Consider the following 14,639-nt stretch of genomic DNA (forward strand, 5'->3'; position numbering starts at 1 on the left):
TTGGGGCAATGAACCCACAACCTTTTTTGCAAACACTCCTCTATTATCTTGCCGAGGAGGGTCTGATCCTTCCTCTTCCCTGCCCAGGCACCTCAAGGGCTCCTGGCAATGCACCTGTGAGAGCCTGGGCCAAAAAGCCAGCCCTGTGGCCGTTCGGTCACAGTAATGCCTGCAAGGTGGGGAAGTCCATGGTGAGGTGCTGCCAGGCTGCATGGAGGGAGCAGCCTTTGCCCAAATGAGTTGATGATTTGTGTGATTAAGGGCTTGATGTTTTTTAATTTCCCTTTTTTTTTTTTTTTTTTTTTTTTTGAGCTGCCCCAAGCATTCCCGGCTGCCCCGCAGCAAATGTGGGGGGCAGGGCCAGCAGCCGCTGTGTTTGCCGAGCAGGTTGCTGGTGGTGGGGTGGACGGGGGAAGAGGATCATGAGGACGTGGGGTGTCTTGTGATGCCGGCTGGAGCTGTGGGTGCTCTTCCTGCAGGAAGGGCAGGTAATGAGTGCCGAAGGCCCTGGGGAACCCTTCAGACGTGGGGTTGAATGGGAGGGGTGGGGGATCCTGCGTGTGAACAGCTTGCAGGGTGTGCCGAGCAGTGAGGCTGGTGCCCTGCCTGTTGGGTAGGGAGGACACTGGGGACATCCCTGGGGAGCCATGAGTCCCCTCCGTGTGTCAGGAGGGTAAGGTGGGTTCCCCAAAGGTGGGTGGGCAGGCAGCCCCTGCACCAGGGCACAGCCCAGAGGACCCTGAGCATCCTGGGCGACATTGGCACCCGCACGGCTGCAGAGGTGAGGGTGCAGCACCAGCAATGTCCCCAGCCCCCAGGCCGCGGAGGGCAGTGGGGTGGCTGGGGAGGGGAGTGGGGTCGGAGCCCGGGTTGTTTGCGCCTCTCCCATGAGCTGCTGCTTCTTCTGGCCAACATCAAGTGTCAAAAAGAAAAATACCGAGGCGGGGTGGGGGGATGCTAAGGAAGCTGATCTGTATGCGAGTGAGCAGAAGGGCTCTCCCCGGCAGCCGCTGGCATCGGGGCGGCTCCGGCGGGGAGCCAGGAGCCTCGAAGTTTCGCAGGGATGGGGAGACCGGTGCATGTGGCTGGAGAGATGCTCGGTGCGGGCTGAGGTGGGGTGAGCCTCTCGCCTCCCCTGCAGGCAGGGGGTGGGCAGAGCCCCCCTCCCCCCCAATTTAGCCACTCACCTAGGAGCACCCATGTGCTGGAAAGCCCTCCGCAGCCGGAGCGGGGTGGGGTGGGGGGTGGGGGGGGAAGCTTCTTGCAGGGTGGGGGCTCCCCCGTTGTCTTTGTTCCCTTCAGACCCTCCCCTCGCCTCTGATTTTCCTTTGCGGCAGCTCCCGTGCTTGCCAAAAGAATGCACTGGATGGAGCGAGGGAGCGAGCCGGGCGTGTGTGCGCGCTCGTGTGCGTGTGTGTTGCCACTGACTTCATTAAAGCAAGCTGTCCCCGAGCTGCAGAGGCGCGGCAGCCTTTAATTTTGTGGCCCCGGCTCCTGCGGGAAGCCGGCGCTGCCTTGCGCGCTCCTGCCCTGGCAGCGAAGGGCTGAGCATCCCTGCCGCCGCAGGTGCCCGCTTTTTGGGGGGGCGGGGGGGGAGCCTCTGCCCGCTGCCCCGGGGAGCCAGCAGCGGATGGGTGGCCGGACTCCCGCAGGCTGCTGAAGATGGAGTCGGGAGGAGGGAGTCGGACACTTGGCTTTAACTAGGCTGGACCACGGCTGCAACCTGTTCCCCCGGCTTCCCCTCCGCCGCGCTGGGTGCTGTACCAAATTGCGTCTTCCTTTGCGGCGGGGTGGATGGAAGGATTTGGATCCCAGGCTTTTCCCTGCCTGATCTCTGCCGGCAGGCGGTCCCCGGGCTCGCCTTGTTTGGGGAGGGGGGGTTAAAAGGGGCTTGTTTGGGCTTGCAGGCAGAGCGGTGGGAAGGATGTGGCTGGGTTTAACCCCTTGCTTCGTGGCGGAAAGGTGCTTAGGGATCTAGCTGCTGCGGCCTCTGCCGAGCACGAAGGACGGCTCCCTGCCCTCCCCGCTGTCCGTGTGGCCGGTTTTTATTTTTTTTTTGGGAGGGGGGGGGGGGTGGGTGCCGGCAGCAGCCAGCTGCCCACCCTGCCGCGCCAGAGGCGCTGAGCCGGTGCCGCGCGTTGTCACCTCTCCTTCCCCACGCGGGTCCCTGCTCCCCCGGAGGGATGGAGGAAAGACGGAGCTGAGCATCACCCGGAGAGGAGGAGGGGGCTGTGGTTGGGACTGCGCCCTGCAACCCCCCCTCCCTCTTCTCCTACCCCCCCCCCCCCTCCCTGCCTTGGTGGGGCTGCTTCGGCTCACCTGTGTGTTTTCTTCCAGGATGGCTCGCTTTGGGGAGGCAGTGGCCGGCAGGCTGGGCTCTGGAGACGGGGGTTCTGACCAGAACCGGAGCCGGCAAGGACCTTCTGCTCCTGCAGGAGGGACCCCAGGAGCCTTCAAGCAAACCAAAGCGCAGAGAGCCCGGACTATGGCTTTGTACAACCCCATCCCCGTCCGGCAGAACTGCTTCACGGTCAACAGATCGCTCTTCCTCTTTGGGGAAGAGAACATAGTCAGGAAATACGCCAAGAAGCTCATCGACTGGCCATATCCTTTCTGCACCCCCTGCGAGCCTCCCCCTTGCTCCCCGGATTTGCCTCGGTAGCCTCCCAGGACACGTGCGTGTGGCACTAGCCGGCAGGTAAGCGCCTGCCTTCTGCTCTCCTTTGGCGTGTGGAGAGGGGTGCCCCGTCCCCCGGGGATGCTCTCCTCTCCCTGTTGCTGCTTCCCTTCCCGTACTCTGCTTGGTGCCTGGCGGGGAGCTGAGCCCCTCTCCCCATGGGGAGCCGCCCCGGCCCCTCCTCAGGCTTTGATTTGGAAGCCCCCTATGCTGGCAAGGAGGGGGGCTCTGATCCTGGTATAACCCTGCATGCTTTAGGACATTCTGCGTGCATGTGGCTGGGCGGGGGGGGTCGTCGTGGCCTTTCCTCTGTGCCTCGATGTCTTGCTGGAGTTTTGCCATCCCGCCCCACCTGGAGCCATCCCACCCTATCCCATTGGGGACGGACCCCCAGGAGCCCACAAATCTTCAGTCCCGGTTGGGTGGCGGCTTTGTCCCCTCCTGCACCTGCCTGCCTGTGCCCTCTTTGCTGCTGATCACATCCGGCAGGGGCACAGCCATCCTTACCCTGCAGCCCCGGCCCCCCCCCCCCCCAGTGGCTCTGGAGTCTGGCTGCCCCCTCCCTGCAGCAGAGGGGAAGATGCTGAAAACCTCTGGCTGTGCCTACAGGCTGGCGTAGGGGACCATGGTTTATCCCAGGGATCCCTTTCTTAGGGCTGGGTGGAGGGTGCAGATCCCCCTGCTCCTTACCCTGCTTCTCCATCCTTTCATACGCTCCTGCAAGCTTCTCTCCCTTCCCACCCTCCCTGTGGGTGCCCCTGGGTGCTGTGGCTGGTGCCCAGCACCGCAGCATGCAGCTCCCCGTCAACCTGGGCTCAGCACCCTGCTGTCTCCAAGACCCCTCCTGGGCTTTGCCCTCACCGAGGAGCCAAGCCTGAAAACTTCAGCGTGGCCATGCTTCGGCTTTAGGACCCTCCCCGTGCCATTTTCTGCAGTGGTGATTACATGCAGCTCTTGCCGCTGCTGCTTTCTGTCCCTGCAACTTGTTGGTTAACTTGCCGGCTCCTCCGGCAGGCGCGGGAGAGCTTGCCCGGGTGCCAAGCAGCAACGCCTTGGTCTGGTGCAACAGGTACCTTGGGGAAACCCTCTGGCGAGATGCAGGGATGCAGGACGCAGGACAGGTCATGCACCCTGCTGAGCATCACTGGGAGAATAGTTCCTTTGCAGCTCCAGCACATCAGGTTGAGCCTCTGCCAGGCAGGAGCTGGTCCTAGCTGGGGAGCTGCAAAGCCCCCAGACTTGGGGGGGGTGACCTAGGGGTGAAGGGGCAGCTCGGGGGGGCTTGTTTCCCTGTGGTATCCCTAAATCTGCCTCTGCCGGCAGCGCCCGCTGGGTGGGTGGCTGCAGGAGCATCGGTGCGGTAGCGAGGATGGGGACGCCGCAGCTCAGCTTGGAGCCCTGCAGGGCAGCGGCCAGGCCAGCCTGCCTGCTTTTCCAGAATATGCCAAATTATTCATGTGCTTTTTCAGCATGGTGTGGGAGGGCCCTCGCCCCTTCGGCTTTCATTTAAAGCAAGAAGGAGCTGGGGTGCTGCCGCTAGCCTGGCACTCCCTGCGTGGGCTGGGGTCCCGTGCCGGCGTGATGTCTCATCTCCAGGCAGCCGCTGTCTCCTAGAGACTAGAGCTTCACCACCGCACGGTAAAAACTCCCCAGCATTATTCTTTCCTAGAATTTGCAATGCATGAGGGAGATGGGCTCATTTTATAATGTTTTTTTTCTCAGAAGTAAGTGACATATCCCCATGTGAGTGCTGGGAATGGGTGTGCTCCAGGCACGGGAGCTGAGCATCCCTGGCTGTCCCCTGCCTGGCTGCCATCTCTTTCTAAGAAACTCATCCACCCCAGAGCTCCTCCGCACTGCTTGAGCTCTCGAGGGCTTGGGGACGGACAAGGCTTTTTGGTGATGACTTTGGTGAGGTTGGCCAGGCAAGTTGTTCCCATCCTTGTAGTTGTAGCCTGGCACACGCAGCCGGTGCCTTTCAGTACGGCCAGGGAAAATGTGTGAGCATCTCAGCTGCCTGGCCCGGAGCCTGTGGCATCGCTCCTGGGTGAAGGCGAGGGTGGTTTGGGGAGGTGAACATTGGATCTTGGCCACAATCAATGAGAGCTGCTGGCCTCGGGTGGGAGATGGGCTGGTCCCAGCACTGCGGGCACTGAGGAAAGCCAAGGGGGCTGGGGTGGAGTGTGGGGAGGAGTGGAGGCTCTTCTTCATCCAGCTCCAGTTGACTAGGTAATAGGGCTAAAAATAACTGGTGATTCAGGCCTGTATATCTGCTGGGTAACTGTATAATTATAACCAGCAGCCTCTGCAGTTTGGCTTCCCAGTGTAAATAGGGATGATGCATGGAGGGGAAGAAGGAGAAATATGAGAAACTGGGATTGGGATACAGCTCCATGAGGAGACGAGTCTTTGCTGAGTTCCTTGCTGGAAAGCCCAGTGCTTTACCTCTGCTGGAGCTGCTCTTATTACTGGTCCTGCCCAAAACGTGAGGCAGCTGCTGTTTTGGCTGTAGGAACATCTACTCCTCTTCTCCTTCAGAAACACAGCCTCGTCCTGCCTGCTCTTGTCTTGCTGATGGCCAGGCCTTTAGCCCTGATTTCATTTGTTTGGCTGCCTGGAAAGCTGCAATTCAGTTAGCACATGAGATGGGTGGTGGCTCATCTATATCTGCTTCGTTCTTCAGCTGCTTAATCACATTTGACCTGGATAACATCCCTCTCCTGCCCCAGAAAGGCCAGATGACATTGCGTGGCTCTGGCTCTGTCCCCAAGGACAGTCTCCAGCTGCAGGAGCACGCTGGCCGCTGTACCTGTCCTCCTGGTTTGGCAGGGGAGAGGGATGTCCATCATTCTCCTGGGGACCTTGCTGTTCCCTACAGCGGAGGCTTTCTTCTATCTCAGGCCCTTTGAGGACCAAATCTGTTGTTGGGCTGGCCAAGAGCAGCTGGGGTATCTGTAAAGCCCTCGTGCACATCACCGGTTCAACATGCATGGCGATTTTGCTCCGTGGGATGCACACCCGTGTATGTCTGAACCGTTTTGCTCGTGATGACTTCCACTTTGACCCAGGCATCTCTGATGCTGCGTGGGTGCTGCCCCTCGGAGACCCTGGCAGTGTTATGACCCACCTGGGCAAGCATCTTCTGCACCTTCGCTTTTGCCCGGCCAAGATTTTGGCGGGTCTCGCCCCCCTGCGGGAAGAGCTGTGCCATGTTGTGCCATCCTTGGGCAGCTGCCTCCTTGTGCTACCCAAGAACATCTCTTTTTTTCCTTCAAGGCTGTTTTCTGTGCCCTTCATTCATCAGATTTTTAAATGTTTTTTTTTCTTGGGGAGGGGCGAGTAGGTGTAATGGCAGGTCCATCTTTTTGACAGCCGGGGAGAGCGAGGCTGCCTGTCAGATGGTGAATTTAAAGAGGCAGCTGTTGTCATGGTGACGCCAAGTTGCATCCTGTTGCTGTGGCAACCAAAGTTAAAAAACTGATGTTAAGGCAGGAAAATCACATGATGTGGTTCTTTTTTGTTTAAAAAAAAAAAAAAAAAAAAAGGAGGAGGAGAGGAGAGAGATTCGATTTCTAGTTTTTAAGTGCAGGGTGAGGTGGGGGAGAAGGAGACGCTTCTCCACGGAGCTGTTTGCACGTGGCAGGCAGGCACCCCGCATCCCTACGGGAGCAGCAGCAGTGCGGGCAGCTCTGCCCTGACCGGTTCCTGGCTGGCACTGCCTTCGGTTTAGCCCCTGGTGGAGACCAGACCACCATGTTTTGGAGTCATAAGCAGCAACATCTGTGGCTGCAGATAGCGAGTGGGGTCTCCCCAGTTGAGGCATGTCTGTGGAGTGAGATTTAGGCAGGCTGAGCACCTTGCCTGGTGCTCCCTGCGAGCTGTGCAGGGACACAAGCACAACCCCAAGCCCACGCTTGCTTTCCTGAGCCTGTTTTGCTGTGCGTAACGGGCATGCAGGAGCTGGCTCATGTTCAACGTGTGGTGGGAGGATTTGGGGTCTGTCGGCACCTTGTCTCTCCAGACATCACTTTCTGATGACCCCAGCAAAGCATGGATGGGCTGGGAGCGCTGGGTGGTGGGACGCAGGGATGGCGATCAGCCCTGAGGGACCATGGCTCTGCAGCTGCTTGAGGGCACTGGATAGCCTTATCTGCTGGGGGAGATCTCCTGTGTCCTCGGGGACAAGCCAGGGAGGTGCTGTAGGGCTAGGGAATGCCAGAGTTGAATTAGGACCGCTCATGGTCTTTGTTCCACTTGGCATTTTGTGTTTCTCTTGGAAAAGAGCCTTGGAGAGGAGGTGCTCACTTTTCTGCTGGGGTATGGAGCTGAGAGGAGGGTGTTGGGGCATCCTAGGATGGGGATGTTGAAGAGGTAGGTCTTTGTTCCTGTCACACCATGTCTGGGGGTGGCAGGCAGTACTGGTGGAGTTGGGACCAGCAAGATGAACTAAGTCCACAGATGTAGGAACTGAAGCTCATTGATGGCAGCATTGATGCCTGGGGAGCAGGGAAAGCCCCTCAATGCAGCAGGTCCTGGGGGAAGCCTGGGGAGCGGTGAAAATGGAGACTTAAGTTTTAGGAGATGTTGGAGCTGGGCTAGGTGATGCAGGCAGGGTGAGGGGTTAAATTGTTCCTGCCCTTCTCGCTGGCTCTCTCTGAAGCAGGCTTCCCCAAGAGCCTCTTCAGAGATACCCATGTTGCCTCACTCCTCTGGCTCTTCTGCTCCTTCCCCACTTGCCTGCCCAGGAGTGGGGAGAAGGCACGGTCACCGAAGTGAAGGGATGGAGGGGAGCTCTTCGTAGGTCCTGGCCCTTGCCCGTATCCGCGAAGGGATTTATCTCACACCCAGCTGCTTGGGGAGGTTGCATCAGTGTGCCATCAGCACCATAAATCCATCTTCAGGGCTTGGAGGTGGGCACACTCCCCGTATTAGCAATATAGATGTTCTGGGTGGGCTGGTTTTGGTTCTGGGTTGGGGAGCAATGTGAAGAGGGGGGTCACAGCTGGAGGCAAGGATCCACTGGTGGCTGGACATCTCACTGGTGCTCCCTGACAGCTCCTGCCAGACCCACCAAGGAGCTCCAGCTCCAGGCATGGGGTTAGCCCGCAGTGCCTGCTCCAGGTGGGCTGAGGCAGGCGTTTGGGGTGGGGGGTCCACATGGCCCGAGGGCACCTTCCCCACCTCAAATGCACTGGGAAGCGTGGAGCTGCAGGTGTGGCGTGCACTGGGATCGGCCGAGTTGCTAAGGAAACAAGTCAACGGTGTAGGGGAGAGAGCGTTGGGTAAAGGAGATAAATCAATAAGAAAACCTATTTTTATCAGCTCCCTAATGATCGTCCAGGAGAAGCCAGACGAAGGAGGAGGAGAAGACTGGAGGGAGACGGACTTTCATTACTGGGCTTGGAGGGAGGCGAGTGCTACTCTGCATTTTGGGTGGCTGGAAGGTTGTGTAATTAGACATCTAATGAGAGAGGAAACAAAGGAGTGATAATGCTTTGTCCGGTGGGTTCCAGCCCTGAGCTGGGAGGATGCTTGCTTGGCAGAAGTGAAGTGTGTAGATAAAATTTCTCCCAGTTCAGCCAGATGTTTCCGCTGTCCCTTGGGGAGGGTTTTCTTACCCTTGGTCTCTCAAAACGTGGCACAGCTGGAGCTATGGGGCTTGCTTCCACGGGTTTGGTACCTTGGCGCTCTCACCCAGCTCCAGATGCAAAAATCCAGGCTTGGGTCCTCAGAGAACTGGGCCAGCAGGGTTTGGAGAGTCACTTTTGGCAGCAACCTCGTGCTTAGGTCACTGCTTGGGGCAGCAATTGCCCTGTTTCCCTTAGACTCGATATCTGCTGACCCACATGCCATGCGCTCGCCGGAGGTGGAGTGGGCACGCGGTCCCGTGCTGGGGCTGTGACAGATGTGCATTGTCCTTGCGCTGTCAAGCCACATGTTGGAACCAGCAAGGAAATATAGGGGCAAACTGAGCTGTTAGAGGTGGTCCCGAGCCCCCCCAGCCACTGCCGGGCAGGGCTCCCATGCCGCTGGCTTTGGAAAATTTGGGGTTTTCCCACCTGGGTGTTTCCCCCGTGGGACTAGCGGCTGCAGGAAGGAGGAGGCAGTGCTAAATGCCCGGCGTGGTGGGGAGGAGCGCAGGATGCTCAGCGGGGTTAGCCGTGCTGGGGCAGACAGACGGACTTGCTGCGCCGTTCCCACACTTCTCATCTAGGCAAATGTGCCTAGCGCCTGGGGAGCTGGCTGCGCCGCCCTACTAACACGCTGTTTTCTTTTAAGCCTGTGCTAATTGCTTGCAGACTTTCAGGAAAATGAAACAAAAGACCCCAAATAGGGTGGTGGCTTGGGGCCAAGCGCCGTGGTCTGTGTATCAGCTGAAGTGTGCGGCCAGAGGTGGGAAAGACGGAAAGTGTGTGGCTTTTGCGGGAGCCGTGCAATGAAATCCTCAGAGGATTTCAGCCTCAGGGTATTCAGCCTTAGAGGAAAACTTTTGGGGTCTGGCCTCCCGCTGAGCACAGGGAGCTGCTCATGATTCGTGCCCAGCTGGCACTGAGGTCCGAGCCCGCAGCAGGCAGCTCTGCAGCGGTCTGTCTTTTGGTTTGCCTTTAACTTAGCAACCATTAATTTCACTGAGTGGCCTTTTAAATGTCTTGGCTGAAATCTCTCCTGGCTCTTCTCCTTACCGGGCTAAATACATCCCAGCTCCCGCAGGCTCTCCTTGGCTGCCCCCCCTGGCCAGCTCCCTGGGGACAGGCTCCGATGCCTGGCCCTGCTCCCACCTTGCCCGTGTGCCGCAGCGTGCACGGGGTCGCTGCTGCCGGGGTTGCTGCCGTCAAGGTCACTTCATGGTTTCCAGTTTCTCGTGCTCGTGGCCAGCACTGGGATGTCTTCTCTTGCCTATGGGCTCAGGGCCACTGGTTTAAAACATCTCACTGTAGTCGGCGGCTTCGGTGGCCAAAAGGCAAGGCCGCAAAAGAGAATATCATCCCTTTTCCTGGGGGTGATGGCACGGGTGTTTGGCACCTCCTGGCCTGAGTGGTGTGAACCTGAAGCTGCCGGGTCTGGAGAAGCCTGGTGTGGTGGGGAAGGGCTCAGCTGGGGCCGCTGATCCCCGTGCTGGCTTGGGATGGCGGCAGCATGGATGATTTCTTTATGGGCAAATCCATTCCAGGTGGGATCACATCCCCTTTCCACAGACACGAGCCTTGGGAAGGTGGCAGTCCCCTCCCAGGGTGGCCACTGATGCCAGTGGCGACAGTAATATAGCTGTGGGTTTTTGGCATGGAGGGAGTGGAGAAGGAGTGTGCTGCCTGCTGATGAATCTCACCTCATTTTGTTATTGAGGACAACAGGGCTTTTATTGCAAAGATGTGGTAAAGATGGATGGGAAGTCTGAAAGATGTGGCCATCCTGTCGCTTGGAAGTGCTTTGTTTTCAGGGCTTGGCGGTGGGCCAGGCAGGAGGAGGGAGCTCCACACCCCCACCTCTCTCCTGGCAGCTCCTGTGAATCAAAAGGCAGGAGGGAGCTGAGTTTGGGGTGCTTTCCTGGGCGTCAGCCTGCCCTTTCATGCACCTCCCCTCCCTGCTCACTTAGGTCCTCGGATGCCAGCATCTTCTGCCACTTGTTCTGGCACGGGGCTGCTCCTGGAGAAGGGTGTGTAAGCCCTCGATGTGGCTGTAGGATTTAGAATGCTTGTAAGGGTCCAACCAGATCCGACTGATAAGGTGCTGCTACTCCTTGGGGTCTCGCTGAAGCATGGCTGAGTTGGGATGTCCCCGTAGGGAGTTTCCATCCTGCCTGAACTGAAGCTCAGACCCAGGAGCCATCCGTGTCGGGTTGCAAATGCTCACCCTGGTGCTCTGCAGCTCCCAGCGCTGTCTGGGCTCACCCTGCTACTCGCCAGGTGCTTGGCAAGGGACCCTCGGTTCCCAGGGCACATCTGCCTTGCCGATGCGGGGCACAGGGTGGGCTGATGTAGGTCAGATCCCCAGGACCTGCTAGGGACGCCTCATCCTCCTCGGGCCATGCAGATGGGCCCTCCCACAGGGATGCTTTGGGACCAGGGCCGCTGATAGATAGCCTGTGACACCTCTCCCCCCCCGCCCCGACCCCATCTCCTGCTGCTTCGTGATGGAAGAGAGAAGGCAAGCAGCAGGGCCATGGCATGCAGGGATGTGCCAGCTCCAGCCACCAGCATGCCATGCCAGGGACAGCCTCCCTGACACTGCCAGGGACCATGCCAGACCCTCTTCCAGATGAAGCCCAGCGTGGTCAGAGCCTGGCTGTCTACCTTCGTACTCGTGTCCGTCTTCTGGGCTCTCACCACAAGCAGCATGTCTCTCCCAAGAGAGTTCACAGCCCAGCAAAGGCTGTTGGTTTAATATCCTGGGAACTCGGGAAGGAGGTTTTGAGGCTCAGTAAGTCTCCAGTGAGGAAGGTCTTAGGGACTTGCAGTTCTCTTGTCGCCCCTTTCATTTCCAGACAACATTAAGATGGGCCTTCCTCCTCCTGCCCCGGAGCAGTGGGATGCGAAAGCTGGGCTCTGTGTGTGCATGTTGCTGTGGGGAAAGTGGTGGTGGCCGCTAAACAGCAGGTGAAACAAAGGGTGGGCAGGGATGGGCTGTTGGGTTGGGGACATCATCCACCTCTTCTCTGCTCCTTAACTCCCCTCCACTCCCTTCGAGTACATGATCCTGGCGACCATCATTGCTAACTGCATTGTGCTGGCCCTCGAGCAGCACCTCCCTGAGGATGACAAGACGCCCATGTCCCGGAGATTAGTAAGTACCCTGTGTCCATCCCTCTCGGCTATGCGTCAGGGGGGGTCTGGCGGGTGAGCAGGGGTATCAGCTGAAGGGAACAACCCCATCCTACCAGCCAATTTCTCCTGATTTTAGGGTGATAGGGCAGGAGGTTTCCTCTGGGACCAGCTCCTCCAGCCTTCCTGGGGCTCTTGTCACATACTCCTCCTCCATGGAAAGGGTTCAGGAAGGTTTAAGCTCCTTAAAAAGTGGGGTAGGGAAGGGGCACTGGGCAACTTGAGTGGGTCATAGCCACCCTTTTTTTATTTCCAAGGTCGATGCTGGCTGAGGAGGGGCTGGGAAAGCTCCCAAACGAGAGGATGGGGCTGGGAAAGGTGGGATGGGACGTGAGTTGGGTCGATGTGAAATGGCTGGTGCTGTTTGCCTAGTCTCCCCCTCTCACTGTGTCACTGGTTCCCCTCTGGCAGGAGAAGACGGAGCCCTACTTCATCGGGATTTTCTGCTTCGAGGCTGGGATTAAGATTGTGGCTCTGGGGTTTGTTTTCCACAAGGGCTCATATCTGCGCAATGGCTGGAACGTCATGGACTTCATCGTGGTCCTCAGCGGGTGAGTTGGGGCCATTGGTGGGGTTGGGCAGCTGGGCACGGGGCCTCGTCCCGGTGGGAACACAAGCTCTAGGATATGGGGCAAGGCCTTGGTTTGCTGTTGTCGGTGGTTTTTCTTCATCCCAATGAGAGAGGGGAGGATGGTTCCCTGTGCTGGAGGCTCCTGCGTTGGCTTTGCTGTGGGCAGCTGATGGTGGGACAAGGTTCCCCATTGGGCGAGGAGGGCTGACTCTGAGGCCGTCATGTCTGGCTTTCCTCAGCTGGTGGCCTGGCATCTGTCACCCATCTGGGCATGGGGCGAGGTGAGGATGAGGTAGGAGCATGGCCCGATAAGCAACTGGACATGGTCTGGGAGAGGTTTTGGTCAAACCCTCATGGGGAGGAAGAAAACCTCTTCTCCTCTTGCCTTCCCAAGCACTTTCCAGCCTTGGCATGGTGCTGGGGGTTTGGGAATGAGGTCTGGGTGGAGCCGCATTCCCAGGTGATGCTCGCTCAGCATCCCAGTGTGCAGCAGTAATACTGGGGGTGGTAGCACAGAGAGCTTCACGGGTGCTGGTTGTGTCACTGGTGGTGTCACCTGCCCGGGACGTGGCCCAGATTTGAGTCCTGCTTGCAGTGCGATGGGCTGTGCTGGTGACATAGAAACGAGCAGGGGCATTTGGGCTTGTCTTAGCCAACACTGCCAATCAGCTTGAGCAGAAGTCCCCAGGGTGACCCCCCTGGGCCCCTCACTGTCTGGGGGACAGATGGGTGCCTGCAGCGACTGAGGGGCCCTGGGGAAGGGGTGTCTGGACTCGCATGCCGACGGCAATGCCACATTCAGAGGAGCTGGTTTGATGCGTACAAACAGATGGTGCCTGTGGATCTCTGAGCACTTCATGAGCTCTGCTGGGTGCAGAGCAGCTGCGGGGCTGGCTGAGAAACTGAGGCATGGGAGCGAGATACCTGGGGTTTCTCCCAAGTGGCTTGCTGCACAGCCCTGTCTCTTGGCTTGCAGGGTGGTGGCACCATGTGGGACATGACACCCGCTTGGGTGTTCAGAGGAGGAAGGGTCCTGAGTCCAGTGCTGCCAGGGATGTGATGATGGGTGCTGCTCATCCATGGGGGAGAGGTGCAGGTTGGGACCGTGCTTGAGAGAAAGTTTGAGGAGAACATGACCAGGAATGTTTTGACTCCTTTGGCCCAAGGTGGACCCGAATGGCCTCGCTGGTGAATAGGACCTTGTCTGCCTATGAAGGCAGGGTGTCGGTGTGCTGGTGGTGGGGTGATGCTTCTCGGTGGGCAGCAAACAGGCTGCCCGCGGGCAGTGCAGCCATCGCACAGGATGCTGCTGGCTCTTCTGCATCTGCAAAGTGACTCTCAGGGGAGGGCTCTGTGGCCAGGCAGGCTTGCTGCTGCGGGGAGAGTGGCTGGACACAGCTCCTGGGCTGGGCAAAGGTGGTCACTCCCCTGGTCACATCTCTGGGGACAACGTGGGACACGTGTCACCCCCGGTAGCAACAAGAGGGGACGTCTCGGCTTCACCTGTGCAGCTGCAGTGCTGGGCTGAGTGTGCAGAAAGCAGCCAGGTGGCTGGGAAATGCCCATCGGCCGTCTCCTGGCCCGGGCATCCTTTGGGGCCTGGGCCAAGGGGAAGCACTGGGCTGGGAGGGGGGGTTCGCCGCAGACCTCTCCCTGCCCTCCCCGCGGCTCCGGGCGAGCTGACTGTAACCGAGCCGGTGCTGAGTCAGCGCTCGGCAATTACTCACTCACGAAAGCCTCGCCAGCTCCTTTCGGTGCCGCGCCGGGCCCTGTGCCAGGGAATCAATTGTCCATGAAGGACTGTTAATGCCGTGCCAGCCGCCCTGCCGGGAGGTGCCCAGGTCCCCCTGACACCACCGGTTATGGGGCGCAGCCCTCCGGGCTCTGCTTCACCACCATCACCCCCCTTGCATCCTGATGTTTGCTCCAGCAAGATGAAGCCCTCTCCAAGAAATGCCCGGTTAGCCACCAGCTTCGCCCCAGCAGTGCCGGTGCCTGCTGGCATGGGCTTACCGGGCTTCCAGGGTGGATTCTGTTGTATGATGGGTGGAGTAGGCAACCCACAGATTTTCATCCAGGACCAGTTTTGGGGAGGATCAGGTCACTGGGGGATCAGCTGGACCAGGTGATGGGCTCCTCTGTGCCGTTCAGCTCTTGCTTTTGCTGTGCGGTGCTGACAAAGCTGTTGTTCTTCAGCACCGCGGTTGCGCCTCCCTTGCAAGAAATTCTTGCCTGTTTGATCTGCTGAATTATTGGCAAATTTCTTCAGCAAATAATCCTCGGCTGGCAAATGACTTGCAAACAGCTTGTGGGAGAGGGTTTGCACTTGGCGGTTCACACTGTGTTGGTTGCGTAAGGCGGGTGGTGAAGTCTGCATGGGGGACGTGTGCAGGCGACCGGCGCGTTCAGGATCATCTTTGTGGACTAAAACTTTATGCCTGATCACTTGATGTGAGTGTCTGGACAGAGACTATCGAGCTTGGGAGAATTAATGGTCGTTGGGATGTTGTGACTTAGCAAGAGGCAGTGGCTGTGGTGGAGGGGATGTTGTGAGCATCAGAGGTATAGGGTA

At 58.7% G+C, this 14,639-nt stretch overlaps 1 protein-coding gene across 1 annotated transcript in view; it reads left to right on the forward strand.

The window, feature by feature from the left end:
* The first annotated feature begins 2,337 nt into the window (after positions 1-2,337).
* Positions 2,338-14,639, forward strand: part of CACNA1E (calcium voltage-gated channel subunit alpha1 E) — a 97,266-nt gene continuing 84,964 nt past the window's right edge. Inside the window, exons 1-3 of the mRNA XM_049809146.1 lie at positions 2,338-2,604; positions 11,353-11,458; positions 11,908-12,047. Of these exons, the coding sequence (XP_049665103.1) occupies positions 2,339-2,604; positions 11,353-11,458; positions 11,908-12,047 (512 nt within the window). The 5' untranslated portion in view covers position 2,338. The remainder of the gene's footprint in view (positions 2,605-11,352; positions 11,459-11,907; positions 12,048-14,639) is intronic.

The sequence above is a fragment of the Accipiter gentilis genome, chromosome 8 (genome assembly GCF_929443795.1).
Source record: "Accipiter gentilis chromosome 8, bAccGen1.1, whole genome shotgun sequence".
In the NCBI taxonomy this organism is placed as follows: domain Eukaryota; kingdom Metazoa; phylum Chordata; class Aves; order Accipitriformes; family Accipitridae; genus Astur; species Astur gentilis.